The 27,627-nt window shown below is 48.2% G+C and overlaps 8 protein-coding genes across 8 annotated transcripts; 4 read left to right on the forward strand and 4 right to left on the reverse strand.

The window, feature by feature from the left end:
- Window positions 1–977: 977 nt before the first annotated feature.
- Window positions 978–4,196, forward strand: PENARI_c056G11661 (non-ribosomal peptide synthetase; the record flags this gene model as incomplete). The annotated part of the gene is made up of 1 exon (XM_022637497.1): window positions 978–4,196. The coding sequence occupies one exon, from the start codon at window positions 978–980 to the stop codon at window positions 4,194–4,196; it is 3,219 nt and encodes a 1,072-aa protein (XP_022482658.1).
- An 861-nt stretch (window positions 4,197–5,057) lies between these two features.
- Window positions 5,058–5,855, reverse strand: PENARI_c056G00739 (SDR family NAD(P)-dependent oxidoreductase; the record flags this gene model as incomplete). Its single annotated transcript, XM_022637483.1, has 1 exon — window positions 5,058–5,855. One exon carries the CDS (start codon window positions 5,853–5,855, stop codon window positions 5,058–5,060), a length of 798 nt encoding a protein of 265 aa, XP_022482647.1.
- Window positions 5,856–6,282: 427 nt separating this feature from the next.
- On the reverse strand, window positions 6,283–7,089 carry PENARI_c056G07245 (SDR family NAD(P)-dependent oxidoreductase; the record flags this gene model as incomplete). Its single annotated transcript, XM_022637492.1, has 1 exon — window positions 6,283–7,089. The coding sequence occupies one exon, from the start codon at window positions 7,087–7,089 to the stop codon at window positions 6,283–6,285; it is 807 nt and encodes a 268-aa protein (XP_022482646.1).
- An 835-nt stretch (window positions 7,090–7,924) lies between these two features.
- Window positions 7,925–8,701, forward strand: PENARI_c056G05674 (SDR family NAD(P)-dependent oxidoreductase; the record flags this gene model as incomplete). Its single annotated transcript, XM_022637489.1, has 1 exon — window positions 7,925–8,701. One exon carries the CDS (start codon window positions 7,925–7,927, stop codon window positions 8,699–8,701), a length of 777 nt encoding a protein of 258 aa, XP_022482648.1.
- Window positions 8,702–10,349: 1,648 nt separating this feature from the next.
- On the forward strand, window positions 10,350–17,866 carry PENARI_c056G00788 (uncharacterized protein; the record flags this gene model as incomplete). Its single annotated transcript, XM_022637484.1, has 2 exons — window positions 10,350–16,846; window positions 16,924–17,866. The coding sequence occupies 2 exons, from the start codon at window positions 10,350–10,352 to the stop codon at window positions 17,864–17,866; spliced, it is 7,440 nt and encodes a 2,479-aa protein (XP_022482650.1).
- Window positions 17,867–18,335: 469 nt separating this feature from the next.
- Window positions 18,336–20,225, reverse strand: PENARI_c056G12104 (cytochrome P450; the record flags this gene model as incomplete). The annotated part of the gene is made up of 6 exons (XM_022637498.1): window positions 18,336–18,790; window positions 18,846–19,448; window positions 19,533–19,601; window positions 19,660–19,759; window positions 19,817–19,933; window positions 20,082–20,225. 6 exons carry the CDS (start codon window positions 20,223–20,225, stop codon window positions 18,336–18,338), a joined length of 1,488 nt encoding a protein of 495 aa, XP_022482657.1.
- Window positions 20,226–22,388: 2,163 nt separating this feature from the next.
- PENARI_c056G06583 (wax synthase family protein) lies at window positions 22,389–23,012 on the reverse strand (the record flags this gene model as incomplete). The annotated part of the gene is made up of 2 exons (XM_022637490.1): window positions 22,389–22,908; window positions 22,978–23,012. 2 exons carry the CDS (start codon window positions 23,010–23,012, stop codon window positions 22,389–22,391), a joined length of 555 nt encoding a protein of 184 aa, XP_022482661.1.
- A 3,849-nt stretch (window positions 23,013–26,861) lies between these two features.
- On the forward strand, window positions 26,862–27,205 carry PENARI_c056G07626 (uncharacterized protein; the record flags this gene model as incomplete). The annotated part of the gene is made up of 2 exons (XM_022637493.1): window positions 26,862–26,932; window positions 26,995–27,205. Coding segments are annotated over 2 exons (282 nt in total), but the record flags the coding sequence as incomplete, so codon positions are not given.
- Between the last annotated feature and the right edge of the window lie 422 nt (window positions 27,206–27,627).

Below are 27,627 nucleotides of genomic sequence, written 5' to 3' on the forward strand. Positions count from 1 at the left end.
ATTGAATGAAGAGCAGCAAATCTCACCTATATAGTGGCCAGATCTACGGATGAATGATTTCGAGCGAAAGGCATTCCCTGTATGTACTGTTTGGTACGAAGAATATATCCCTTGATTGTCGCCTTGTGGTATCGAAATTCCGTTAATCCATTCAGCCGGGTATTTCTCTCACTTTTCCACACTATGATACGGGTTTCTTCACCGCAATATCACTGTGTGGGACCAGGCTCTGCGCCCCCCTCTCCCCACCCACCCATTGAAATGCAACAGTGCTACCATAACTCAATGGGTGAATCAGATGCACCTCGTTATCAAGTATGACCGACTCTTAATAATTAAGGGGGAGGCCCTTGCTCAAAAGGCAAGGATACGTATGCAGATTCTGTTGTGATGGTCAGTGGGTCAGATAGCCAGATCAGATAGATAGCTTTCAGATCTCAAATATCTCTCTTTTTCTCCCACATATACCATCATCATTATCTGCAATCTCCATTCCAGCCAGCTTGGCACCTCTCATCAGATTCCACAGAGCAGGATTTGGGGCGCACACTTCACTTGATGTGGAATTCCCATAATGGACGAATGATGTGGCATAGGTTCTCATATACAAAGCATCTGTAGAAATGTGTTGTACATGCAGGTCCTTACAAGACCCAAGGCACAGGCTGATCATAGGTTGGTTAGAAGCCAATGCTTTTCGGAAGCAAGGAGTAGGATGGTGTTCCAAAGATGTTCCGATGGCTTTCTCAGTGACGCGTCAAGATGGTCCTGATGCATAGAGTCGATTGTGAGTGATCGGCTTATATTGACCGCCATAGCATGGCGCACGTTCCAGCGTGTATAGTCTCACAACATAGCATAATATAGCAGGCTCCCGCATACATAGCGAAGGGCGAATGATTTATGGTTCATTGCTTGGATGTGGCCTGCTTTTTTCTTTGACTTCCAGATCTATCTTTGAGTTCGCACACGTCTACATGTTCTCAAGCGTGACGTTAACAGAGGGAGCGCTCTCTCACAGCGAGAGCGAGCAGCTTATAAATTGGAATGCCATAATCCCGCAACGAGTGGACAGATGCATTCACCACATTATCCAGGAGCGCTGTGAATCTCAGCCAAATGCTCCGGCAGTGTGCTCTTGGGATGGCAGTCTCACATATGGCGAGCTAGAACTTTTTTCCTTCCTATTTGCAAGTCAACTCGTCGCTGTTGGGGTAAAGCCTGGTGATTACGTACCTCTCTGCTTTGACAAATGCCGTTGGACCGTGGTCGCGATGCTAGCGGTGATGAAGATTGGCAGTGCCTTTACCCTCTTGGATCCGCAGCACCCTTTGGAACGGCTCAGTACTATTTGCTCGCAACTTTCAGCTACGACAATAATTGTCTCCCCATATCGCAGGGATTTAGGCACGAAGCTGGCGCCCACTGTCATCGAACTCGATGAATTTTCTTTTCTAGGGGCTCCGGTGGAACTAATGGACAATAGCTCATACTTGGTCGGCGCCGACAATATCGCCTTTGTATTGTTCACTTCGGGATCGACAGGACAGCCGAAAGCAGTCGTGATCTCCCATTCCGCGTTCGCTACTGGAACGGCTTGCCTATCTGCTAGCATGCAACTAGAACGCACGTCGCGGGTTCTACAATTCGCATCATACGCTTTTGACGTATCAACCTCCGATCACCTTCTAACTCTCCTAGTCGGTGGCTGCATCTGTGTTCCCAGTGAGTCAGAGCGGCAGACAGATCTCAGCGAGGTGATGAGCAACCTGCAAGTCAATTGGGTCTGCTTAACTCCATCTGTTGCGCGCATTGTCCCCCCGGAGCGCTGCCCAACGCTGAAAACACTGGTACTGGGTGGAGAAGCTATCTCGAAGGTAGACATTGACATGTGGGGTCCGCATGTGCAGCTCATAGGGATCTACGGCCCTAGTGAGTGCGCCGTTGCCTCGAGAGTCCAGCCAGAATTTGGGCCATCAACAAAGCCAGTCAATATCGGGAAAAAGGGATGTGTTGCTTGTTGGGTGGTGGACCCGCAGGATCACAACCGTCTCGTACCCATTGGGGCTGAAGGGGAGCTCCTTTTACAGGGCCCCACTATCAGCTGTGGTTACCTCAACGATCCCGAACGAACCGCGGTGGCTTTTGTTAGCAAGCCGCAATGGGCGACCTACGTTCGCCCTGAGCTCGGTACGAGGTGGTATAAGACGGGTGACTTGGTCCGTTATGAAGACGACGGATCTTTGCTCTATTGTGGCAGAAAGGACATGCAGGTGAAACTCCGCGGACAGCGGGTTGAGCTGGGGGAAATTGAACATCTTTTATGGCAATACTTCAACGGGGCTAGTGGTATTCTCGCGGATGTGGCGACCCTCATGGGCAGAACACCAGTGCTTGTAGCTTTCATTTGCTGCTCTGTTGAAAAGCAACGCACATCGCCCTGCGAGTTATTCCTACAGCCGACGCCAGAGTTTCATGAGAATGCGAAGGCAGCACTGTACTCGCTCCACCAGTCTCTACCAAGCTATATGGTCCCCTCCTTTATCATGAACATCACATGCATTCCACGTTCTCCAACGGGCAAGGCGGATCGCCGGTCGCTGCGTGAGGCAATTGGGAAGTTGAGTGTTGCACAGCTGCGAGAGTATTGCGGCCAACCACCCAAAATATTCCCGACTAGCGAAAAGGAGCAGACCCTGCAACAGCTTTGGGCAGATGTGCTGTTGCTACCCCCGGAGAATATCGGCTGCTGCGACAGCTGGACCTCTCTTGGCGGGGATTCTTTGTCTGCCATGAAGCTTGTCAGCTACGCGCGTGAGAGAGGCTTCCGACTATCAGTTCTGGACATATTTCGTCATCCTACAGTAGCGGAGTTGGCATCACTCGTGCGTCGAACGACTGATAGTCAACCAGACGGTGCAGACCACTGCCGGCAGGCGAAGAGCGACATGACTATATTGGAGCGGATGCGGCAGGTGGCTGCAGAACAATGCAGCGTTGGGCAGGAGATGGTCGAAGATATCTATCCATGCACCGAGGCGCAGATGTGGCTTATTAGGATGGCATCCCAGAGTTCAGCAAACTATACATTGCTATTGCAGTTCGATTTGCCCGATGATGTGGACTGCAATCGCCTCTCCCGTGGCTGGGATGCTGCCGTGAAAGCAAATCCCATCCTACGGACACGAATCATCCGATCAGGGGAAAATGAATATCTACAGGCAGTATTACGGGATGGCCCGCCCTCGGACTCTCCTGACTCAATTAGTGAATTCAAAGCTGAGAGAGACATCTGGGGGTTTGGACAGCCTTTAGTACGCATCGCTGCATCCGAAGGGCGCTGTGCAGTAATGATGCATCATGTCCTATTCGACTACTATTCGCTCCCCTTGGTCTTCCAGCAAATAGACCATGGTTACCGGGGGCATAGCATCCCCCTTCAGCGATTTAGATCTTACGTCCAGCACACGCTGCAAATGGATGCACAGGCTAGAGACCACTGGAAAAACCAGTTCGCAGGGTTTTCTGGAAAGGTATATCCTTGCCTACCGCATCAAGCGTACTGTCCGATCGAAAATTCACGCTGGCAATACAAGTTTCCCAGGCCGTACACAAATAGCGAGTTTACGCTGTCAACGCGACTCCGACTGGCGCTGGCTATCACCATGGCGAATAGCATGGGCCACGACGACATCGTGTTTGGCGCTATAGTTACCGGTCGCGGCACTCCAGTGCGTGGAATAGCCGAGCTCGCTGGTCCAACGGCAACCTTTGTCCCCGTGCGGATTACGTTGGAGAAAGGAGTAACGCTCTACAGGGCGATGAAACTGGTCCAAGACCAGGCGCTGGAAGATCTCCGGTTTGAACATGCTGGCTCCTCCCTTATCAGCCAGGTCAGCACCCAGGCGGCACTCGCCTGTCGATACCAGACCATCCTCATTGTCCAGCCCGATGCATCGAGCATGTTCAATGGCATATTTTCCCAATCTCATTCCTTGTCGGGGAGCGAAATGCTGGCCAACTTTGGACTAGTCCTTACCTGCCACCCATCGCGGGACAACATCCAAATTGACGTCAAGTCCGACAGTAATGTGATTGAGAAGGATGAGGTACTCATGTTTTTGCAGACCTTTGCCAACGCCTTTCACTCTTTGACCGAATGGCCCCAAAAGTTGATCAGTGAGGTCATTGGCTAACTAGTTTAAAGTGAGCTAGTGGTGCAGTTCAGATCACTTAGGCACGGGATATAGGATTTGTTATTGTTTTGGATTTCTGCTTCTAAATAGTGGAACATGTAGAATCATCAAAATTGAACCATCTGGGTGGCCGAAACTAGAGTATAATGACAGAAATCAATCAGTGAACAATATTGTACTCCGTATGGGATGCCGAATTATACACTCCTTGGAGAGCAATTAGAAGAGACCCACAGATCCACTTTATTACCGCTAGAAATTTAAAAGTATAGTTTTCGATCTGATACTATTCTGCAAATACATATTTACTAGGTAGCCAGTGCATCACTTCCAAATGTTTGTTTAGAAAAGTATAGTCGACTCAAGCTAAATAAATCCATGGATAGGTTTTATCATGTTCTATAATATTTTAATTCACACAAATTATTTAATTGTAGATAATGAGGGCAGAATAAATCCTCAAATTAATTCCAAATCTGGCAATTTACCATGAAGTACAGTGCGCTAGTGGCCGACATGCATGCATGAAAAAGTCGATTTCTGCTGCAAGGAGTGTGAAATCAAACTCTCTAACTGAAAACTATGAAATTGACAATTTTACAGGACATGCTGACAAAGAGTAATATGCACCTCCAGGGCTTTATGTGAGGTGTCTGATTCCGGTGTCCAAGGAGATTCTCGTGTGAATACCCAGAAATCCACATGTAGATACATCATATTTCCGACATATAACACAACTGATGGTGCAGTGAAGTTGATGAAATTCATATGGGTAAAAACAAGGCTCAATATTTGCTGCATAACCAACCCTAGTAAGAATTTCCACCCCACATTCTCCGAATAGCTCTTAATCAATGGTTCTCAACGAGTGCTACCCAGGCCACCATTGACGGGGATCAGCTGGCTGGTAATAAACCGCGAGGAGTCAGACATGAGGAAGCCGATGACCGGGGCCAAGTCCTTATTTGGGTCGCCTAATCGGCCTCCCAAATGGATCCTTCCCGCCATGAACTGATCATGGACCTTTAATTCCTCGCTAGACTGTCGACTCCTGAATTCATCATATGCTTCTGTCCACATTGCTGGGAGGATTGCGTTCACCCGGATATTATACTTTGCCCATTCAAGAGCTGCTGCTCGTGTCAGGCTGTGCACAGCACCCTTGGATGTCGCATAATGTGCGCTGAGGGGTGGGGGATCGAGCCCCAGGTCGGATCCCACGTTGATAATACTACCACCATGGTCTTTCAAGAACGGGAAGACCGCCTGGCTCATTAAAAACGTGCCCTTCAGATTCACACGCAACACCATGTCAAAATCATCCTCGGCTATGTTCTCAATTGGTGCCTGCCGCTCAATCCCCGCGACATTGATCAATCCCTCGAGCCCACCAAGTCTCGCTATGGCCATCGGGACAGCATTAGCGACCTCAGCTTTGCTGGCGACATCGACGTGGGAGTAGAAAATTTCAGCCGAGAAACTATTGGATAGGCTTGCAGCAAGAGCCTCTCCAAGGTCATCGTTGATATCGAAAATCGCCACTTGAGCACCCTGCTGAGCAAGAAACCGGACTGCTGCACCACCAATCCCCCGAGCACCACCGGTCACAATGATACGCTGGCCCCTCAAGGACGAGAGCTCGGGATAACATTCATCCATGCTAGGCAAAAGGGGGTAGTGCCTCTTTAATTCCGAGTCGTCGTGTTTGAGCCAACTCCTTTGGAGGTAGAGACGAAGGTCCTGGGACAGACTAACACCAAGGAGAGAGTGAGAATTGCTGCTGTCATTTATTCATTTAAGTGTCCACGGGACAGACTAACATTGTATCGGTTGTATAACATTGTATCGGTTGTAAGTCCGGGATAAAATACGACTTTATCTTATGGCATTGACTCCGCAAGACCACCCTGCATTCTGCCCGCCTAAAGAGGCCAAGATGGGCCACTACTCGTTTTGAACTTCATTTGCCTGGGCTGTGTAAAACGATTTTCAATTATAGGACAAGCGGTGAGTGGAACAGCTGCACCTTCCTTATAGCGCATCCCTGCGGAAGCGACTCCTCGGATTGATGTCATAAGAGCAGAGTTCAGAAGGAACAAGGCATCAGATTCAACATTCCTCCGTCAGAGATGACTATGTTCGAGTTGAGGTATGCTCCTGCTTTTCCTGCCATCCAGAGTATAATACCTGCAATGTCTGTCTCACCTCCGCATCGGCCCAGTGGGATCATTGTTTTCGGGAGGGATCCCTCATCCGTTGCACGTTGGATACCGTGCTGATGGAAGTAGCCAGAGACCATCTCTGTCTCGAATATACCCGGCGCAATAGCATTCACACGGATATCATGATGGCAGAGTGTGAATGCGAGCATTTTCGCCAGATGAGTCAATCCTGCCTTCGAGCATGAATAAGCGTAACCTCCCATGTCGTTCCTCAGAAAACCCGCAGCGGATGAAGTAACTATCACTTGCGGTCTGGGTTGGTCTGGTGACCTTGGCATTTGATTCGATGCCTCGAGAAGGGGAAGAAAAGCGAGGACGGTATAGAATGCACCAGTCACATTCACATGGAAGATTTGTGTGTACTCTTCCATGGGAATAGACCAAAAGAACTCTCGGAATTCCGATAGTGTCGATTGATTACCTGCTGCATCCCCTTTTGCTGGTAAAAGCGGGCCGCTGACACCGCTGTTAGCGATCAAAAGATCAATCCTGGCTGTTTCAGCCTTTACACGGTTGAATGCTTCCTGCAAGGAGGCTTTGGAGGTCACGTCCCCGGGAACCGCGATGATTTTCCCATCACATGCGCTTCTCGCGGTTTCGAAAAGTCTCTCCTCTCGGCGTCCAATGATGAACACCTTCTCTGCACCATTTGCAGCCAAGGCTCGAGCCATCGAGGCACCCAATCCTGCAATTGATGAGTATCTTTCGCGTACGTAACATTGATGGTCTTATGGAAATCTTACCACTCCCGCCTCCGGTAATCACGGCGATCAGTCCCTTCACCGAGAACAGATTCTCCGCTGATATATCCGACATAGCTTGGCAGAAATATTATGATCCTTGTTATCAGGCTCGTTAGAGTGATGTGGTATGGTTCATTCGAGTTGGCGTGTCCGCCTATATATAATCCAGCTAGGGGCAGCGAAAGTTATATTGCGAGCTGCATTACCTGTTCTCTTTCTGCAATGACACGTCAGGGAAGGAATTTGCCCCACCCACTCTTCGTAGGCCTGTAAGTTGTCTCTCAATACCACCTTACTGCGCCCGGAATGTTGTACACGTATTCTCACCCAGGACCCTAGACAACTTGGACATTGCAGTCCTGGAAGTTTTTATGTCCGATTGAGGTGAAAAATCGAACTTCAACCGTGCTACATTTTGTCCTCCACGTCGCTCCCGTTTGGTATGTACGTACAACACAGTGGAAGTAGCCCCGGGGGTTGTAACGTTAAGGGTCTTTTCCAGGTATCAGGATGATCAAGCAGATTTTGTAGGGGTACACTTTATTTCTGATAGCCCGGTTTCCACGGCTCCACTTGCCCCAATAGGGAATTGCCTAGTCAACTGTAAACCGACCTGGGCAAACATTTGCTTACGCAATAGCCGACTTGGTAGTTTTACATAAGTAGCCACTGTAGTAATTTTGGACAACTAACTCTCACTACGAAACCTGTTCATACTAACACATCAACCACCCCAACTTTCATTACTCCCTCTATTTGTGCAATGCACCAAACCGGGAAGCGATTTATCGTCACAGGGGGTTGTGGCGGGATAGGGGCCTCTGTGGCTCGATACTTAGTGCGGCAGGGAGCAGTTGTGGCCATTTTTGACATCAAAGACAAAGAGGGCATTTCGTTGGTGAACAGCCTGAACTCCCAGTCGACCGCCAAATCACTTTACCTTCATGTGGATGTCTCTAATAAGACAGAAGTGGAGTTGGCTGTGAAAAAGACCGCGGAGGCCCTGCAGGGCCTGGATGGACTGGCACACACTGCCGGAATCGAAAGCAGAACACCCCTCGAGACTATTTTGGAGGAAGAATGGGATCGAGTACTGGACATCAACCTCAAGGGCACTTTCCTGATGAACCAAGCTGTGTTCCCTTATTTCAAAGAGAATGGTGGCGGTGTGATTTTGAACATGGGGTCTGATTCAGGGCTAGAACCCCTTCCCCCGGCTGCACATTATTCTTCATCCAAAGGGGGAGTACATACTTTCACTCGGGCAGCCTCCGTCGAATGGGGAAAATACAACATCCGGGTTAATGCGCTGCTGCCGTTGGCTTCAACTCCCATGGTGGACCAATATTTGAACCGCCTCACGGAAAAAGAGCTGGAACAACAGAAAGCGTATCTGGCCGCTCGAATCCCCCTGGGCGGTGGGTTAGGAGATCCAGACACTGATGTCACCCCAATGGTTGCCTTCCTGTTGTCTGACGCATCACGTTTCGTCACTGGCCAGCTCATTTGCGTAAATGGTGGCTTTTGTGCTGTTCGATGACTGTCTTTCGCATGATTTCACATCCTCTCTCTATAGGAGGTTGATCTTAAGTACACCTTGCATGGGGAGGAAGAACGTGCAATGACAAATACGGGAGTGCGTGGTCTCGTGGTTAAGAAAGATGTATGTAGCCAAGAATTACAATCGCGGGCACATACCTAGGTACCCTGTACTCCGTACCATCACTGAAATGATTGAATCCTTACCCATTACTAGGTAAAAAGTACTCCGTAGCCATTTTCCAACCAAGATAGACGAATTTCGAACGGTATTATTCCCTCAATAAATTTATATAGTAATAATTTTAAAAAGGATTTTGAAGAAAACATTAATGTCAGATTAATAAAATACTACTTTCTGAATGGTTGAATATATCTAGCGGTTAGCTAGGCACTCTGTAAACAACCACTGATTGGAATGTTGATATGCTGACGAGCAAACCTGGGAAGGTATGGCGGTGTGCTTTCCCTTGACCGCAACCTTGAAAGAATATCGAGGCAGTGAGAGGACAGCCCTGGAGGTAAGGAGGAATCTGCTATCTCATTCAATGGTGCTGGAATTCCTCGGATACAGCCCTGGAGATCCCCTCAAAATCAGTTTCATCACATTCTTTTTGGTTCTTCTTGAATCTTGAGACCCACTTACGGCAGGTCCTTAGCGCCAACCCCAGATATAACATCACCGCCTGAATCACCGCCTAGGATTTCAGTTTGGATTATTTGATCAAGTCGACTTCAATCCTACGGCTACTACCTCTAGTACTATCATTAAGTCGAACGTAATGTTATATATCTGCTGCTACTACCCCTCATTATACTATTATTCCAAATTCTACCTAGGTATATAATTCCGGCATAAATAGAATAACATTCCTAAATAAATGTAGATAATTTCTAGATTGTTTTCTACCTTAGTATACCTATCGGAATATATTAATGTACTAGGTAAATATACAAGTATATACCCCCCTATAGCTCTCTTACTAGCGAAGGTTAGAAGGTAGGCACCTTTTACCCTAGCGGTAAAATACCGGTAATTCTATTCCTATAGAATACCGGCCTAGATTAACTTCGATCTACTATACAAAAACTATAATTTTATTTATTTTTAGGATAACCTTTCTGCTAAAGCTACCTAAATACAACATACTTTATGAGAAATTCAATATTTAAACTGTTTATCGTATACCTAGTAATTCAACAGGGCTTATAGCAATAGAAAATTCGAAAGCGTGCACTAAGGTAATAGGTTTTATTGCCGGCAAAAAGCTAGGTTGTCGCTAAGGCCACCAAAACCTGCTGTACCCGCTTCAGTCTAATCGGTACTTCCTACTACCTAGGTACGATTGTAGATTGTACCATTTAGATCAGGAAAATGGCAGTGATCATCGACCAGCTACATTAGGCCTGTCGTCAGCAAAAATGGAGTTTAAGAAACAATTAAAGAGAACATAACGGTGAAACTGAATTCGATCCGCCCTGCACCTAGAGTTAGCATGCACCTTGGTGTCGGTCTGTAAACAAAATTGTATTGCAGAAATGTCTCGCTCAAATACGTGTTAGCCAAGTTTGAGTATTGATTTAAGACTGAGAAGCTCGAGCTTTGGCATTCTATTATTATTTCTTCCATTTTAAACTACCCTGAAAATATGGAACCTGAGCCAATTGCTATCATCGGAACCGCGTGTCGGTTTGCTGGAGATACATCAACTCCTGCAAAACTCTGGGATCTATTGAATAGCCCGTCGGACGTGGCATCGAGACCACCCACTGACCGATTCAACCTCGACGGATTCTACGACCCCGATGGCTCCAATCCAGCCACAACGAATGTCAAAGAATCATACTTTATCAACGACAGTGTGAAACAGTTTGACGCACCATTCTTCAATCTTTCAGTCGATGAAGCAAATGCTCTCGACCCACAGCAGCGTATTCTGTTGGAAGTCGTCTACGAGTCGCTAGAGTCAGCTGGAATCTGTCTGGAGAGACTTCGCGGTTCGCCTACCGGTGTCTTTTGTGGGGTCATGACCTCCGATTTCGAGAACATCCTCGCTGGAGGTCCAGAAATGCCTCTTTATGGTGCAGTGGGTGTGTCACGAAACAATCTGGCTAATCGCATATCATACTTCTTCGACTGGCGAGGCCCATCAATGTCAATCGACACGGCTTGTTCTTCGAGCCTAGTTGCCTTGCATCAAGCTGTCGCCGCTCTACGTCAGGGGGAATGTAATGTTGCAACTGCACTTGGGGTAAATCTCTTGTTGTCTCCACATATGTTTGTTGCTTTTTCCAACATGCAAATGCTTTCCCCAAGCGGTCGGTGCCTAATGTGGGACGCTGATGCCGATGGCTACGCACGCGGTGAAGGGGTGGCATCCGTTGTCTTGAAGCGACTGAGTGATGCGGTGGCTGATGGAGACCAAATCGACTGCGTGATTCGGGCCACAGGGACCAACCAGGATGGTCGAAGTATGGGCATTACGATGCCGTCCAGTGCTGCACAGGTTCAATTGATACGGTCAACTTATGCACTTGCCGGGCTGAATGTCGAATGTCCAGATGAACGACCTCAGTATTTTGAGGCACATGGTACTGGCACAAAGGCCGGAGACCCTCAAGAAGCAGCGGCGATTCACCAAGTATTCTTTGGCACATCTTCGACAGCTACGCTAGACCCACTGCATGTAGGGTCGATCAAAACCATCGTGGGTCACACGGAAGGCACTGCTGGATTGGCCGGAATCCTAAAAGCATACCTCTGCATCAAGCACGGACAGATCACTCCCAATCTTCATTTCAATCGACTGAACCCTGAGCTGGAACCTTTTGCGAACCATTTGCTGGTTCCCACGAAATCAATATCGTGGCCCAAGCTGGGCCCAGGGGTTCCACGACGCGTCTCCGTGAACTCGTTCGGGTTCGGTGGTAGCAACTGTCATGCCATACTAGAAAGCTATGGCCTAGACCGTTCGGACTCTGGCTCCGTACATACCCTTTCTCTGAGAGAGGAGGCCACGGCAGTCCTCCCTTTTATGTTTTCAGCGGCATCGGAAGAGTCTCTAGTCAAGGTGCTGGACAGGTATATCAATTATCTGCAGACCAGACGCCATATTGATCCAGTGGATCTAGCATGGTCTATGTTCGAAAGGCGCTCAGCACTGAGTCACCGCCTGAGCCTTTGGGCACCCAATATTGATGAGTTGCAAACAAGGCTTCGCGACGAACTGGATCAGCGAAAAGCAAGCCCGCCAGCCACCTTGATATCGCGGCCTACCCCAAGAGAGGGACGGAAGCGAGTTCTTGGCATATTCACTGGCCAAGGTGCTCAGTGGCCCCAGATGGGGCTAGAGCTCATTTCCAAATCCCCTGCAGCTCAAGCATGGCTGAATCAACTTCAAGACTCTCTTGATACCTTACCAGTGGAATATAGACCGACGTCCACCATGCTCAAGGAGCTTTCTGCGGAATCTCCCATATCGCGACTTCATGAAGCAGCTGTCTGTCAGCCTTTGTGCACTGCCATTCAGATCATTCTAATAAATGTCCTCCAGACACTTGGTGTTTCCTTCCATACTGTGGTTGGCCACTCGTCGGGCGAGATAGCAGCTGCCTATGCCGCAGGTGTATTGACCTCTCACGATGCCATTCGAATTGCGCATCTCCGCGGCTTGGTAGCTGTTCATGCTGGGTCAAACGGTCGACAAGGAGGGATGCTTGCAACCGGTCTCTCTATGTCAGAGGCCTTGGACCTCTGTTCCGAAGCTACATTCTTTGGTCGTATTGCTATTGCTGCTTGCAACTCCCCTTCAAGTGTCACCATTTCGGGAGACGCGGATGGCATTCAACAGGCAGAGCAACATTTGAAAGACCGCGGCAAGTTTGCACGCACTCTACACGTCGACACAGCCTATCATTCCCATCATATGCAGCCATGCTTGGATCGTTATATGCAAGCATTGGGAGTGTGCAATATAAAGCCTAGGAAGCCTAAATCGTCAACTTTCTGGTACTCAAGCGTCTACCAGGGCGGCGTGACTCACGGGGAGACTGAGTGCACCGGACTTTCAGGGCAGTATTGGGCAGACAACATGGTCAATCCCGTTCTTTTCTGCCAGGCGTTGACCGAGGCTATAAATCGGCACGAAGCCTCGATAGATCTCACTGTTGAGGTTGGGCCTCATCCTGCACTAAAAGGCCCAGTCCAGCAAACAATCACTGAAACAGCCTCAAACTGCACAGAGGCCCCGCCATACGTATCTTTGGCTAACCGGAAAATGGGAGGGATTGAAGCAGTTGCAAGAGCTATCGGTACCTTGCGGGATCACTTAGGATCTGACGCAGTGAATGTCAGTCAATATCTGGCTCTCTTCTATCCGTCGAAGAACCCCTCATTTATTACCGACTTGCCTCTGTACCCTTTTGACTACGGCCAGTCATACTGCTATGAACCAAGGGAAGTGAAAGAAAGGCTCCAGCGGAGCATCCCTCCCAACTCACTACTTGGGTCTCGCAGTAGCGGCACAGCAGGCGGCGAATGGCACTGGCGGCATTCTCTGTCACCCCAAAGGATTGAATGGCTTGATAATCACCAATTGGAATCGAACACGAGATTTCCAGACACGGGATATATTGCAATGGCTTTGGAAGCGGTTGCACAAATTGCTCCGGGAAGGCCGTTGCGAGTGGTGACGATGCATCATATTACTATACATCATGCCATTGCTTTTGTCGGCCATGAAGAGACTGTCGAAGCGAATTGCCACTTGCATCAGGAAGAGTCGACTGAGGATACCATGTTAGTGGCCTTCACCTGCGAAGCTGCCATCGAAGGCAAAATGACGAAATGCGCCTCGGGCCAACTTAACGTTGTTTGGGGAACGCCCGATATGTGTCTGCTGCCGCTTAGGACGCCCGCTATCGCCGAAACGATCCCAGTTAAAATCGATGAGTTTTACTCGTCTCTTTCTCGCATCGGTTATAACTTCAAGGGCCTCTTTCGGGGTCTCGCATCACTAGAGCGGACTGTGGACATGTCTCGCGGCCTGCTGAAAAATGCCAGTGGCCTTATGCTACTTCATCCTGCTATCATGGAGACAAGCCTCCAGGGTATCTTGGGCGCCATTGGAGCGCCAGGAGATGGTCAGCTATCATCTATTTACGTTCCAAACTACATTGAAACAGTCACAATCAATCCAGCGTTCCTTGGCCCCGCCACTTTGGAAACTGCCGGGAGCTTGCTGTCATTTGATGCCATTCTCACCGAATTTTCCTGCGATGCTACAGCAGGTGACGTCGAGATTTTTGGTTCTAACGGACACGGCTTTGCCCAGTTGGAAGGCATCCATATCTCTCCTCTTCGTCCACCATCCCCGTCAGACGATCGACCTATATTCCAGGAGTTCGCCTGGGGGCCGCTTCATCCAGACGCCAATAGTTTAAGCAAATTCTTCACGACAGATACGACGTCCAACATAATGGTTGGGGACCATGTTGCTTTCTTGATACTCAAAGATACCATTTCTCAACTGAAGGATGTCGACCGGCAAAATTTGGGCTCGCACCAAAGCAGGGTGGTGGCATGGATTGACCATGTGATGGCGCTCACTCAAGCGGGCATACATCCTGTTTGTAGGATGGAATGGTTGAAGGAAGGAAATGAGGAAAGGATATCTCTCCAGAGGCAACTTCAACCCGTATTTTCGGAAATTATGGACGCAGTGCGTCTGAATCTGCTGGGGTTTCTACGTGGGCAGACCAGCATGCTGCAAGTTCTCCGTGATGGTGATCTCCTCACCCGCTTTTACAGCCAAGAAGATGAGTTGCGGGTCGCAAATGAGATTATGGGCAGGTATATGAAACAACTCACCTTTCGCTACCCATCCATGAAGATCCTGGAGATTGGCGGTGGCACAGGCTCCGCAACTCATGCCGTGCTCGAGCACGTAGGGCGGTCTTACCACTCATACACCTTCACTGACATCTCGGCCGGGTTCTTTGAGGATGCCCAACATTCCCTGGTCCATCATGATGACCGTTTCATCTACAAGGTACTGGATATCGAAAAGGATATTGGGCAACAGGGATTTGAGGAGCGAGCCTACGACCTCATCCTGGCGTCCAATGTGATCCACGCCACTCGACAGATAGAAAAATCTCTCCATAACATCCGAAAGCTGCTGAAACCTGGAGGCTACCTAATTGCCCTCGAAGTCACCAATGTGGACATCATCCGGATCTCGACTCTGATGAGCGGTTTCGAGGGCTGGTGGCTCGGGGCCGAGTATGGAAGGCCCTGGGGTCCCATGCTCGGGACTGCAGAATGGGACACGCTTCTACAACGCACTGGCTTCGGCGGCATTGACAATTCTCTGTCGACCCACAACAGTCCACTTGCCGCGTACTCTGTTTTTGTGGCACAGGCAATAGATGAGAGGATGCAGCTGCTGCGCCAGCCTCTAACTACACACGCGACATCACCGGCAAAGGGGAGTCTCGTACTGGTGGGTGGTGTGCTTGAGAATACACGGCGGGTGTTGGCCGACTCGCGGACGCTCCTTGAACCGTACTTTGATCAGATCACTCACTTTCCCACGCTTGACGCTATGGGTGCCCACCCACCCGCACGGCAAGAAGCTGTCCTAATCGCTGTTGATATGGACCAGCCATGTTTTCAAGCCGTGACCAAAGACACTTTGCGAGTACTGAAGGCCATTTTCCAAACTGCGCGATGCCTGCTCTGGATCACTGTAGGCTCTGAGGCCAGCAATCCTTATATTGGTATGAGCCGGCGCTTTGTCAGGTCCCTGAATCATGAGCAACCACACACTATACCTCAGTGCCTTAATATTGTCGACCCAGACCTGGTACATGCAGAACTTTTGGCCACTAGTATGATGCGACTAGTCCACACCACGTTTTACAATGACTATCGCATGAGATCTCGTGTCCATAGCACTGAACTGGAGCTCCGGTTGGATGGCAATATACTGATGATTCCCCGTCTGGTAGAAAGTTCTTCCCGAAATATGAGGCGTGCGGCAATGAGGAGAGCAGTGTATGATAAGGTTGACCCACAACAGTCTGCTGTTAAGCTCACTACCCGGGCTGGACCTAGTTACGAGTTGGTTGTACAAGCTCCTCAGAGAAGCTGTCAGCGTCCGTGTATCCAGCTCCAGGTGCATTACTCGACATCTCATGCGGTGCATATACCACCGGTTGGATTCCTGACTCTCGCCTTGGGGCGAGATGTTCAAACCGGCGCTTCCTTCATCACCATGACTGACAAACATTCATCCATCATAACGGTTCCCAAGGACTGGTGTTGCGAAACACCAGGGACCATATCAAGTAGCGACGAGGCTGGGTTCCTCTACCGCACTGCATCCGCGCTGTTAGCCGACCACCTGACTCAACGGACTTTCCCCAAATCTTCACTCCTTATCCATGAGGCTGATGATATACTCCGTCACATGACCTGGATCCAAGGGACTGCCAGAGGGATCCATATCTGCTTCAGCACAAGCAAGGAGAGCGAAAGTGCAGGTTCATTCCCGCCTGTAAGCTTCGTGCATGCGATGAGCGCGACTCGGGTGATTTCTCAGCTCGTGCCATGTAATACATCTTTGGCTGTCAACCTCGACTCATCCTACACTGGGGCCTTTTCGAAAATGGTATCGTGTCTGCCATCTTCTGCGCGAGTGGAGCAATTCTCTACACTTTTCCGTCGATCCCCAGAACTCCACAGCCCAGTCAATCTTGACGATTCGGCTCGTTTACTTCACACGGCATGTGCCATGGCAATCCGGATTTCTCATTCCAACCATCGCCCCACAATAGTTGATATCAAGGAGGTACCAGCTTTGGACAACCAATTTGAGCACGCGTTAAAGATTGTCCACTGGAAGCGTACCGGGGAATTACGTGTCCGTCAACTGCCAGCTAGCTACCAAGTAGCACTTTCTCCGACAAAGACATATCTCCTCGTGGGCATGACGAGTGAAGTCGGACGTTCTGTGTGTCGTTGCATGTTTTCTATGGGAGCTCGTCATATGGTCCTAAGTAGTCGAGACCCCAAAACGGACTCGGACTCGCAGTGGATTGATCAGATGACAGCACAGGGAGCTAGAGTCGCACTTATGACGATGTGAGTTGGTCTATCTTCATATACCTCAATTCCTGGTTCGTCTTCATAGGGACACTAACGATTGCTTCCACATACAGCGATGTCACGAGCAGTGAGTCAGCTCTCGCAGTTGACCAATTTATCCGGCAAAACTTTCCTCCTGTTGGTGGAGTGGTGAACGGAGAGACAGCTTTCCAGGACAAGGTGCCAACTCCTACCGACTTAAAGCTGGCTGAGTGCGAGCTACAACCCCACGTGCCGGGAAGTCTGCTACTGGAGGAATTATACGGGAACGACGACCTGGACTTTTTCATTCTGTTCGGATCCGCCTTGTTCATTCTTGATAGCATTCGTCACTCACTTCATGACGCGGCTACACTCTTCATGGCCAATCTCATCCAAAGCCGCCGCAAACACAATCTTGTCGGCAGCATCATCCGAGTAGTAGGGCTTGGACACGATTCTCTGGTCCCAAGCGAACCATTGGAGTTGAGCAAGAAGGAACTCGGCTCTCACGTGTTATCTGAGCGCGATATACATGAAATATTCGCGGAGGCCATCTTGGCTGGGCGTCCGACTTTTGGTCAGGATCCGGAGGTCATTGCGGGACTGAATAAGCATAACCCAACCGACCACCCCAACCTCCCCTGGTATCGAAGTCCATCGTTATGGCACCTAATCGACTATCACGCGCAGTTCAACCGTGCGCCCACACCAAGTCCGAACATCCAGACTCGAGAGCAGCTGTCTTTGGCCACTTGCATGGATGATATTGTGCAGATCGTGTTGCGCGGCTTCAGCGCGAAGATCAGCGATCGCCTTCATTTATCGAACAGGGACATGGTGACGCCAGAGATGAGCCTCGCCGATTTGGGTGCTGACTCACTTGTTGCCGTGGCCCTCCTCATGTGGTTCAGGAAAGAACTCGACGTCAATGTACCTATGCTGCAAATCTTAGGTGGAGCATCGATACGTGAAATTGCCGAGGACATCTCACGAAAGATTCCGGCAGGACTTTACCCAAAATTCCCAAGAGTGTGAAGCTGGCCGCTGGTTGCAGCAGATAACCATTCCGATTCATCGTTTAAACAGATCTGCTGGGGTTCATGATAGTGATAAGTCTGTTATGGAACACTGACTTTTGCCTAATGCCGATCCTTCAATGGTTAATAAGATACATTGTTCTGCAGCTCTATTGGATATTTGTACGCAGAACGTTTTAATGTGATCGCGCCGCCTCCATGGCTAATCTTCTTGGTCGTTTCCTGGGACAAACAAATGGTAGACAGGCCCGATATCTCAGTTACCAATGATTGTAGCTGAAAGCATTAGGTCATTAGCAATAGTTAAGCCATCGGCAACCGCTCTTATAAATGCGCAACAGCGCAAAAAATTTCTGGTACTTGAGAGACAACAGTAATAAATGTCGCATAATTTTCATATTTTATATCAGAGACAGCCATAGAATGGCGCTGTGTGATCTCGCATTTCCCTATATCATACTGGTAAACTACATCTTCTGAGGTTCCCGGGTCCCTTTGTCGGGCAGCGCGATATCCTGTTTCCTCTTCTTGATCATAGCTTTAGCTGTTGGGTTTGTTTCCGTCTCTTGTCCAAAAGCTAAATCGTTCGGCCGACCCTCGCTCGTTAACTTCCAATCATAGTTCATCAACAAATAAACTAAGATAACCTTTATCTCGCTCGCAGCGAAGAACCTTCCAGGACACGCATGGTTGCCATGCCCAAAGGCAAGGTGTTCTGGAGAAGTCGTGACAAACCGCCAGCGAGTGTCCTGTCCAGACTGCTGACGCATTTCTAGGAACCGGCTGCCCTTGAACTGGTGTGGTGCGTTGAATATTTTCGAATCGTACAGCATGTCTAGGCCGACCATAGTGAAGGCACCTTTTGGGATAAAGGTTCCATCCGAGAGCGTGACTGGTTCTTTGGTCAAGCGTCGCATAGTCGCTTCACGTTGGTCGGTTAGTCATCTCCATAAAACCAAAAAAAGGGGCGCGCTCACCGATATCTCCAACGTGGTGACGCTGTGACTCCTTCATCGCGCTATCCATCAGCTTCAACTCTTGGAGCGCCCTCTTCGACCATCCCTTGTCTCCTAAGACCGAGCTAATTTCTTCAAGCAGAGGCTTGAAGTATTCTGGGTTTGCGCAGAGATCACCGATTAGTCCGCTTATCATGTCCGCTGTCGTGAATATCGATGCAAAAGCAAGACCTAATTGGGCCGTCACAATGTCATATTTTCGACCGTTGGCCACTGCGTCCATCCAACCGACCGTGTCTGCAACTTTGGAAATGGGCTGACCGGCTTCCCGGGCTTGGTGGTTAATTTTTCGCCGCCTTTCAACTACGGGCATGATGATTTTCCGCGCCTCGACCATTCTCTTGCGGATTTTGCGGCATTCAGGCAGGAACCAGTGGACAATGGGACGTAGACAGAAGTGCCACTCCCGCAGTTTCCTCGCAGCTACCATAGCATCAACGGCGTAATCTGTGCTGAGGCGTATCCAGTCCTCATTAGCACTTAGTTCCTGGCCGAGAAATACTCTTGAAGAGACACGGGCAACCAGCTGTACAATCTTTGGCTTGTAAGTGATTTCTGTCCATGCTGTTTTAGAATATTGTCTTAGTTGCTGAAACTCAATCTTAGGAATGTTGTTTTGTCAACTGTAGACAAATACAGACAACGTACCTTCTGGTACGCCGAAAAGCTCCTCGACGGCCGAGGAAGTCTCGTCCACCAACTCCTCGGTGATCAAGTCTTATACGGAACGACGCGTCAGTACTAGTTGAGCTTGGCTAAGGTGAGAAAATCCTACTGAGTGACTGCGTCAGTTTGCCCCTGGTAGTCTCCGTGACGATTCGTGCGGTATTGTCAGCGGCGAAAGGGTTGAAGCCCGGATAAGATCCGAAAAATTCCTGATAGTCGTCAGACCAATCCAGAAAATCCAAAAAGAGAGACTTTTGCCGTTGTACCTTGGCTATACCTTCTCTAAAATTTAAAGCAGGATGGTTTCGTATCTCATCCGCGAATCGGCCAGGTAGGACTATTTTAGGTCCAGACTCTGTGAAGACCTGGAAACATCCTGCAAACTAAGATATTTGTCAGTTAAATACTTGGCTTGTTGGTTTTAATTGAACAGAACATGATACATGCCTTTTGAAGTCCTAGATCCACTATTTCCTTCCCGTGTGAGGACCAGTGCGCTCGAGCCTTGTCGTATCTCCGGAAAAAGCTCACCCGTGGATCAACGTTCACAACGGGAAGGCCCGGATATAGACGTGGACTACGGCCCAAAAGGTACAGACATATTACCAACGCCAAAACGAGCGGAAGATAAAACAGATCCGACCCTAGCACGATTCCCATCAATCCAGAGAACATGGTGGCTGATCTCGGGAGGTGGAGTTGACTTGAGATCGAAAGGATGGACTTGGTGGAATTTGTTCTTAGTTTGTCGGTCAACACGGCGTATGGTAAGTGAACAATAGTGTAATGGAAGACTTTGCAGATGATGGCGGTGGTTCAGCGTCATCTAAACAACGTTTGACGTCCCAAAGATGACCTAAATACTAGGCTTTCCTGGGAATCCACTACTAGGTAGCTTGAAACTGAGGGGACAGGGTTATCGCAGGGTTACATATCGGGATCGCTAGGTAGAAATATGCGGCATACATACCTGCCTTACGTATCAGCTTAGGCGTGATGCAAAAATTGGGACCAATCAAATTTATGTATGTATCACCAAGGATTCTCACCGCTTATCCTGATTTATTCTATGCACTGTCCATGTTATCCCTTGTTTATGCTTAAGGGTAAGGTTTCGCATTCTCATGGGAGAAATTGATATCCATGATGCTATGTTGTGGAACGAGCCTTGCTTGTGCAAAGAAAAAATGACTACCGGTATAATGGTATACGCTGGGTAAGATACCCAAATGGCTATCGTGTGCCTTGTGAGCTAGGTACGTGGAAATTGCCAAATATGAAGGTTCTACTAGGTATGGATCTTGAAAAAGCCTCTGTTCTGGTTTCCCAGGGCCTCCTTGTATATATCCTACCACTACACTTAAGCTAGCATCAAATGACCTATAATTTCAGATACTCGGTGTTTGGGTCGCTTGAAGGAAGTTATTTTGCTAAAATATTACCTAATGCTTTTTTGGTTCTTAACGAGGGTCATCGCCATCATTCAATAATAATATGCTTGACTACTGAGTAACACCATGTTGGAAATGGGGTCTCAAAAATGCCCCTGTCTTACAAAAAGGCAGGTTCTGATCCCTGAATCTTACTTATATGCCAACCTTTCAACAGTCTGTTTCAGATATTATTTCTCTTTGAGGTGCAGCATTTACGCAACTCACTCCAATCCGTGCACTGGCAAAGTAGTGTGCGTGGTATGGATAGGCCCTACACTACGTTTCACTACCTTGTCTAGGGGCGCAAAACGCCCAGGCTTTTGAACTAAAATAGACTTGATGCACTGTAGCGCTATCACCACCAGACTTATGGTGAGTTAAGGCATGGCATCTTGGCCAGCTAGGTACGGACATATCCTTCACGGTAAATTTTCATTACATGCAACAATAATGGAACAGTAACGATCCTAACATCTTCCCGGATTCGCGGACCGAAATGGTGCGCGCTGATTTTGGCGTGGCATATTATTTAATCCGTCCATTCCTGGGAACACAAGTATGGGGCAAGTCATACGGTTGGTTAGGTGGAGTAGATCGTAAGAACCACCCTGATTTATGTTGAAAACAAACCCGAAATGGCGCCAGAAGCAAAAGTAAATGGTCATTCTCTGGTTGCACCGATAGCGAATTCTCCGAGTCCCAAGTGTCTCAGTTTCGAGTCGAACTTTTGGACCACATCCTTGGGTTTGGGGTTCTTCATGGTTTGTCTTGGAGGGTCCTGTAACGGAAACCAAGGATAATCTTGTGGCAATGCTGTCAGCTTCAAGTCATGTGTTGGTAGCATTATTTAGGGTCTGCCGGCACTGGCTCCGATCGTGTCCATTATTTACACCATACATGCATCCAGACACGATCAATGAAGAAAAGTGAAATCCTGGCTATCTACTCTGATCGTCGACTGAGCACGTGTGGGATTTGAGCGAGCTTGAGCAGATGTTGTTAGAGTTTCGGGATGTCTAAAATCATGGACGATGCCGGCAAGCTGTGGTTGCGGCATAGGGCATTCATTAGCTGCGACCACCACCGTCCAGCTGATTGATCCTCACTATTACAGTCCCATTTGTGAACTAAATGTGGATCGGTCCAAATTTTCGTTGATATTGTAATCTGGAGTATCTAATTGCGAGGTCATGTACTGTAAGACCCTGAGAAGAACCCTTCTTTTGCTTATACTCTTGTGCAAGGCAACCCAGTCTTGGTCTAGACGGCCCAAAGCCACCCCTGCAGCAAGCTGGATTGTTTGCTCTAGGCCAGAGCTGGGGGAAGTATCCATCCTACATATATACCACGTGTCAATGGTTCGTGACTCCCCCCAAATAAACACTTGTTCGAAAACTCAAATCTTCTAAATCTCCCCACCGACCGCAAAGTATAGGAATATACCGTAAAGCACAAGGGTTGCCTGCACAGCGACTAGGCCAATCGCCTTAATAAAACTAAATGGCACTAACCAGTCCTTGTCCGGCTGTTGACGAGCAGCTGGGTATAGGTACCAGGGAGACGTCACACACATCCAGACACCTACCCAAATGAAGCCTATCAACCTCTGCCAGAAGGGGACTGGCTGGACTGGTTGAATATTGACCTTATCCTGTCCTGCCACTCGGTGCCAGAATTCCTCGATTCCATCCTCGATTATGATAGCAAGGGGAAAACAGCAGAAGAACTTAACAGCGCCAGATTCTGATGGTGGAATTCCCAGGATAGCATTACAGACCAAGTGTAATACACCAGACATGAAGAAAGTGAAAGAGATATTGGCGTAGCGTTCCAATATAGAGGGACGGGGAAGCCGGAGGACATCTCTCGTGATATAGTTGCTCACTGAGGTAAAGGGCCACCGCAAAGATTGATGCCAGAACTTGCTATAGTAACGTTAATGGATGAAAATGAGAAAGCTGTCTGAGCCTTGTAAAGCGTGTGAGCCTACTTACCCCCAGAAGCCACGGACGGTATACGCATCCGACATTCTACCAAAGGCCGGGCGACACGACTCTGGAGAAACAATGCCGAAGATCACCAAAATTAAAAAATAAGCCCGGGAAATGATGTCTAGACAGACACGGGTAGGGACAAGCCAGGAAACGATCCCCACAGAGATGCGCCCCACCCACTGTTCAAATGTTGCGTCAAAATATTTGTACTCTAAGCCAGGGCCAAAGAGACGAGTCCTGTCCTCATGTGTAGTATTTCTCGTCACCATGTCGATCAAGTCAATCAGCAGGTACTGCCATATGATAATAGCAATTTCGCGTAGGATATACCGCTTCCGGCTGAGAGTTTGCCCCGTACTGTTCTGTTGGAGATAAGCTGCATGGTAGGGTACATTCTTGGCCTCCCATGCCGTGCCAATCCCTCGAAAGTTGAGAAACAACGCCCAGGTACGAAAAAGGCGAGAATGTAGTCCTGCAGACTCTCGATATAATTTTACCCCTATCAGGCCCGTATCGTCTAATTTTGTGATCAGGAGTAAATTGAGACATTGCAGGGCAGTAACAGTTGCTTGACCCATTGCCATGCCTCTGAGGTATTGACTGGTAGTCAGAGACGGCACTAGAAGGTAGAAATGATAGAGAATGTAAAGAACACATGGTGCCCAGGCCCATCGAACAAGCGATGATTTCCGAAGGATTATAATAAAAAGCGCAGACGGCAGAGTAAACGCTAGATAAACCGCTAGCGCGTAGGTAATGTTAGACCACGATGGCTCTTGCGAAAGCATTTTTGGGTTTATCATTGCTGTAACAGAGATAGCCCTCAATAAGACTGTTGGAAGGAGATGAGCTATATATGGTGGACTCAAACACTGAAGCATTGCGTGGTTGTACTTATCGCTACGAACTGTCCATGTGATGCAAGGGATGTGGCTGCATGCCCGCCAAAGAATCTTGGCACCATGATCAAGCAGGGTATGTGGATCCTTTCAAAGCGCCTACAGGCCCCTATTTTTTTGTCCTATTGCTAAAATAACAGAATGGTATCTTCTTCATATTCATTTGCTACCTCCTGCAGCCCCCCTATTATTTTCCACCAATGAAGGTCAAAACCCCTCGCTTAACCCATTGTGATCGCTGTTAAATGGGGAGTATACCCAGCTTCTCCGCTCAGCTCTTGGCCACCAGCAGAGCTAAAAGCGACAAGATCAGCTCGGTATTTATTTCTTTCGTATGACGCTAACTTCTACTTGGTACACTGCTCCCTCATTTGTTTTGAGACCTTGTGAGTTGGCGAGCTTGGCACGGAGAGTACGTACTAGAAATTTGATTTACCGATTAGTCGACAACATATATTCATATGTAGATATAATAAGCTGAAGAACAAGACTTGAATTGTAAAGTTAAACAACAGATTTCTTGCTTGAGATTAGATGACTAGTCCTGGTCGCTAGTTAACTCAGTTAACGTAATCAACCACGGAACCGCGGATTTTTCGCCGTGGCCACAACTTTTTTGTTGCTATTTTCCCTGCTAAGTCTACGTTTGTTGATTCCCTGGATAATCTACAATTGAACGTATTTCTTGAAATTTGGCCGCTGTTGTCTATTGGGTGTTTTGGTGTTCATATACATTGCGACTCCAATTTTTTCGGCTCTACCTATGATTAATTTCGGTCGTCCACCCTACATCTCACACATTGCCGATAGAGCAAGGATGAATGAAACCAATGCTGAAGGTATTGCGTTTACAAATCAGAGCTCCAACTGGAATTCGAGTCCAACCTGCAAGGGGGCGAATGTCCCCGGGCAACAGGTACGAATGCATCTTGATCTCTTAGTTACATTTAGACGTTGACAACCCCAGTAACGATTCAGTCGGTATCTTACAATCTGTCGCAAACCTGCAATCAGGGAAGCACTTCATTTCATTATTCGGTGTGGTAAAGTGTGGTAATCAAGCATGCAAACCACCCGGCACCCCAAAGCTCAACATTATGTGCCCTGCCGACACTGGTATCATCTGTGCAATTAAATAGAGGTAGGTTCACGCAAGGAGGACCTGGTCAAAAATGTCAACGGTCTGCAATACTGAAATGGTGGTCCCTTTACCATTCCTTTTCCTAAGACAAGGCCTTTTCTTTGAGAATTACAGCAGAACCAATACCGAAGGGAATACACAATGGGGCTTACGGTGTACCAATTAATTGAACCATGTTTCTGTTGCCAAGGAATTGCCAACATTGATCATCTCCTTGCGACTGTCACCATCAACATCGAACTGACACGTCTCGATGGCTTTACCAGTACTGTAATGGTTTGCGGCGCTGCAATTCACAAAAAAAATTCTCCAATCAAACCCTTTCCGTAGATACTAACATGATTAAAGCGAGTTGTTGGGAAAGGCAATATAGCAAGCGAGCGACGATGATCTGATGATGCAGTCCACTGAACAGTGCTACATATATGTACTAGAGGATTGACAGCTGGCCAATTCGCGGATATTTGGCCATGCTTCTCGGTTTGCATGCCAGTTGCAAGTCTTCCGAATTCTACAGGCGTAAGCGAACCGCATTGCTTATCTATTCTTTGAGAAGCGAACCACCCTTTCGTGCCCATCTTAGGCTGCGAAGTCGACAGTGGGAAGACATGGTCGTCGTCAACGGTACTGTAATGTAAGATATTTCCGAGTTTGAAAACTTAGAAGAGATTTCACTGTAAATGTACAAAGGTTTCTAGAACATGGACACTGGACTCATGTACGACTACAGAGCAGACCTGTTTAAAATGACAGCTGTTTCCTTCGATTCTCGTTAATTACTCCTAATGTTGGCTTGGAGTCCGCTCCAGTGTACGAAATGGCAGAATTTCTGCGTTATCCCAGTCCCAGATTTTTTCTTGTGAGTATACGTCACCTTTTAACCGCTCTCTGATGCTCTCGGGGCAGGTATCATTCACAATGATGACGCTTCCGATGAATGCACGGTCCTTCTTATCTCCTTTGACGCAGGGTGTTGCAAGCATCGGGCCTAAGTAGTAAACAAATGTCAATTGAGATAATGTCAAGAGAGCGATAAGAAAAGGTGACCAACCGGCCCAAGACACGTAGCCCTCCTTATGAAGTTGGGTAAAATTAAGCCAATGTCGCGGCCGAAGCTCGATGCGACGGGCAAGCTAAGGTTCCATGATTGTATTAGATTCAATTCGGGGGAGTAACAGTGGTGTGTGACTAACGGCGTCAGGCATGTCTGGGAGTATCACCAGCATTTCATGTTTAACTGTAGACCCATGAGCCGCATGGAGAAGCCGTCGGGTAGTGGCAGAGCGAAAAGCTTGCGTCAACAACATCGCGAAAGGATATTTGAAGTGGGACCACTTTTCGACGGTGCGCAAGCAGGCTTTGAAAATTATGATATTGGGAAACTGAAATCAAGGTTGTGGTGAACAGGAAGACGGTATATAAGTAAATCTGTAGGGACGGACAGCGCGTGCATTTGGTAATATCACCAGAACCCCTATAATAACATAGGTACCTAGGGAGTTCAGCTGACTTTCCTTAGTGGGCAAGAGGGGCAAGAGCGAGAGAATTTCTGGATGCAAGGAGTCCTCGAACTTCTGAGTAGCTGAAATGCAGATGCGAAGACATGGTCCAGCCAAAGCGGTTGAGACGCAGTCTCAGCCTACATTGCTGCCAACGCACCCCTGGTGATTTTTGGTTGGAATGTACATATGTTGCGTAACTTCCTATGGGCTGAGGCTGATCCCTCAACGTTACTAATGACATCAACAGGACCGTACCCATTGATAACACTGCTCTGCGAAGATTACTTTTCCCCTTTGACTTCTATCTTCTCCCAATACTGTCAGACATATTCAGCAGATAAAATGGCGGCCAAACAGGTAGCTCTGACGGCAGGTCCACTCTTTTCGACCACCCGCCCACTTCTTCAAGAATAGTAAGTCTCACTCAGGATACTTTTATCGGATCTTCGTGATTAAGACGCGATTCCCTGAATAGCGTTGTCATTATCAAAGACCGACCCAATACGTCCCGCGCTGGTTTACCGTCCTATGGTCGCATTTGTCCCCAGCAGACCCTTATTGGCGACATACTTGGCGATCCAAAATTGCTATCTAGGGGTGGCCATTCCAGCTTCAATGCACAGGGAACTCTCATAGCCTGTCGAGCCGAGAGTTCAGAGGCAGTTAGACAAAATCTTCAACGTCACCCGTATGCCAATGTCGGTGGTCAAAGTATTGTCAATATGAATTTTATTCGGCACTGCTAATAATATTCCTATCTAGAACATATGGGACTTGTCTTCGACTAGGATCTTGGCGTTAGAGACAGTTTACACCAGCGCTTTTCATCTTTGATGATTCAAAACATATTCGCCTTCTGCTGGACAAATGCCAGACGCTAAGAAGGATGCCACCTCAATGTAATGTTAGTCATACGTAGCACTAGATCTTCCCCATCAATCTGATCTTCGAAACCCGCGCCGCTAGCGGTTGCCTAGTATTACTGAAGACCGCGATTTCTTCTCCCCTCTCACATATCTGAGCTATTTCCTTAGCAATCATCGAGCAAGGGGCCCTAGGAACTGGCCGGTCGATCTCACTTAATTGAAACACGTTGAGTCTGACGTAC

This window comes from Penicillium arizonense (assembly GCF_001773325.1).
Source record: "Penicillium arizonense strain CBS 141311 chromosome Unknown PENARI_contig056, whole genome shotgun sequence".
In the NCBI taxonomy this organism is placed as follows: domain Eukaryota; kingdom Fungi; phylum Ascomycota; class Eurotiomycetes; order Eurotiales; family Aspergillaceae; genus Penicillium; species Penicillium arizonense.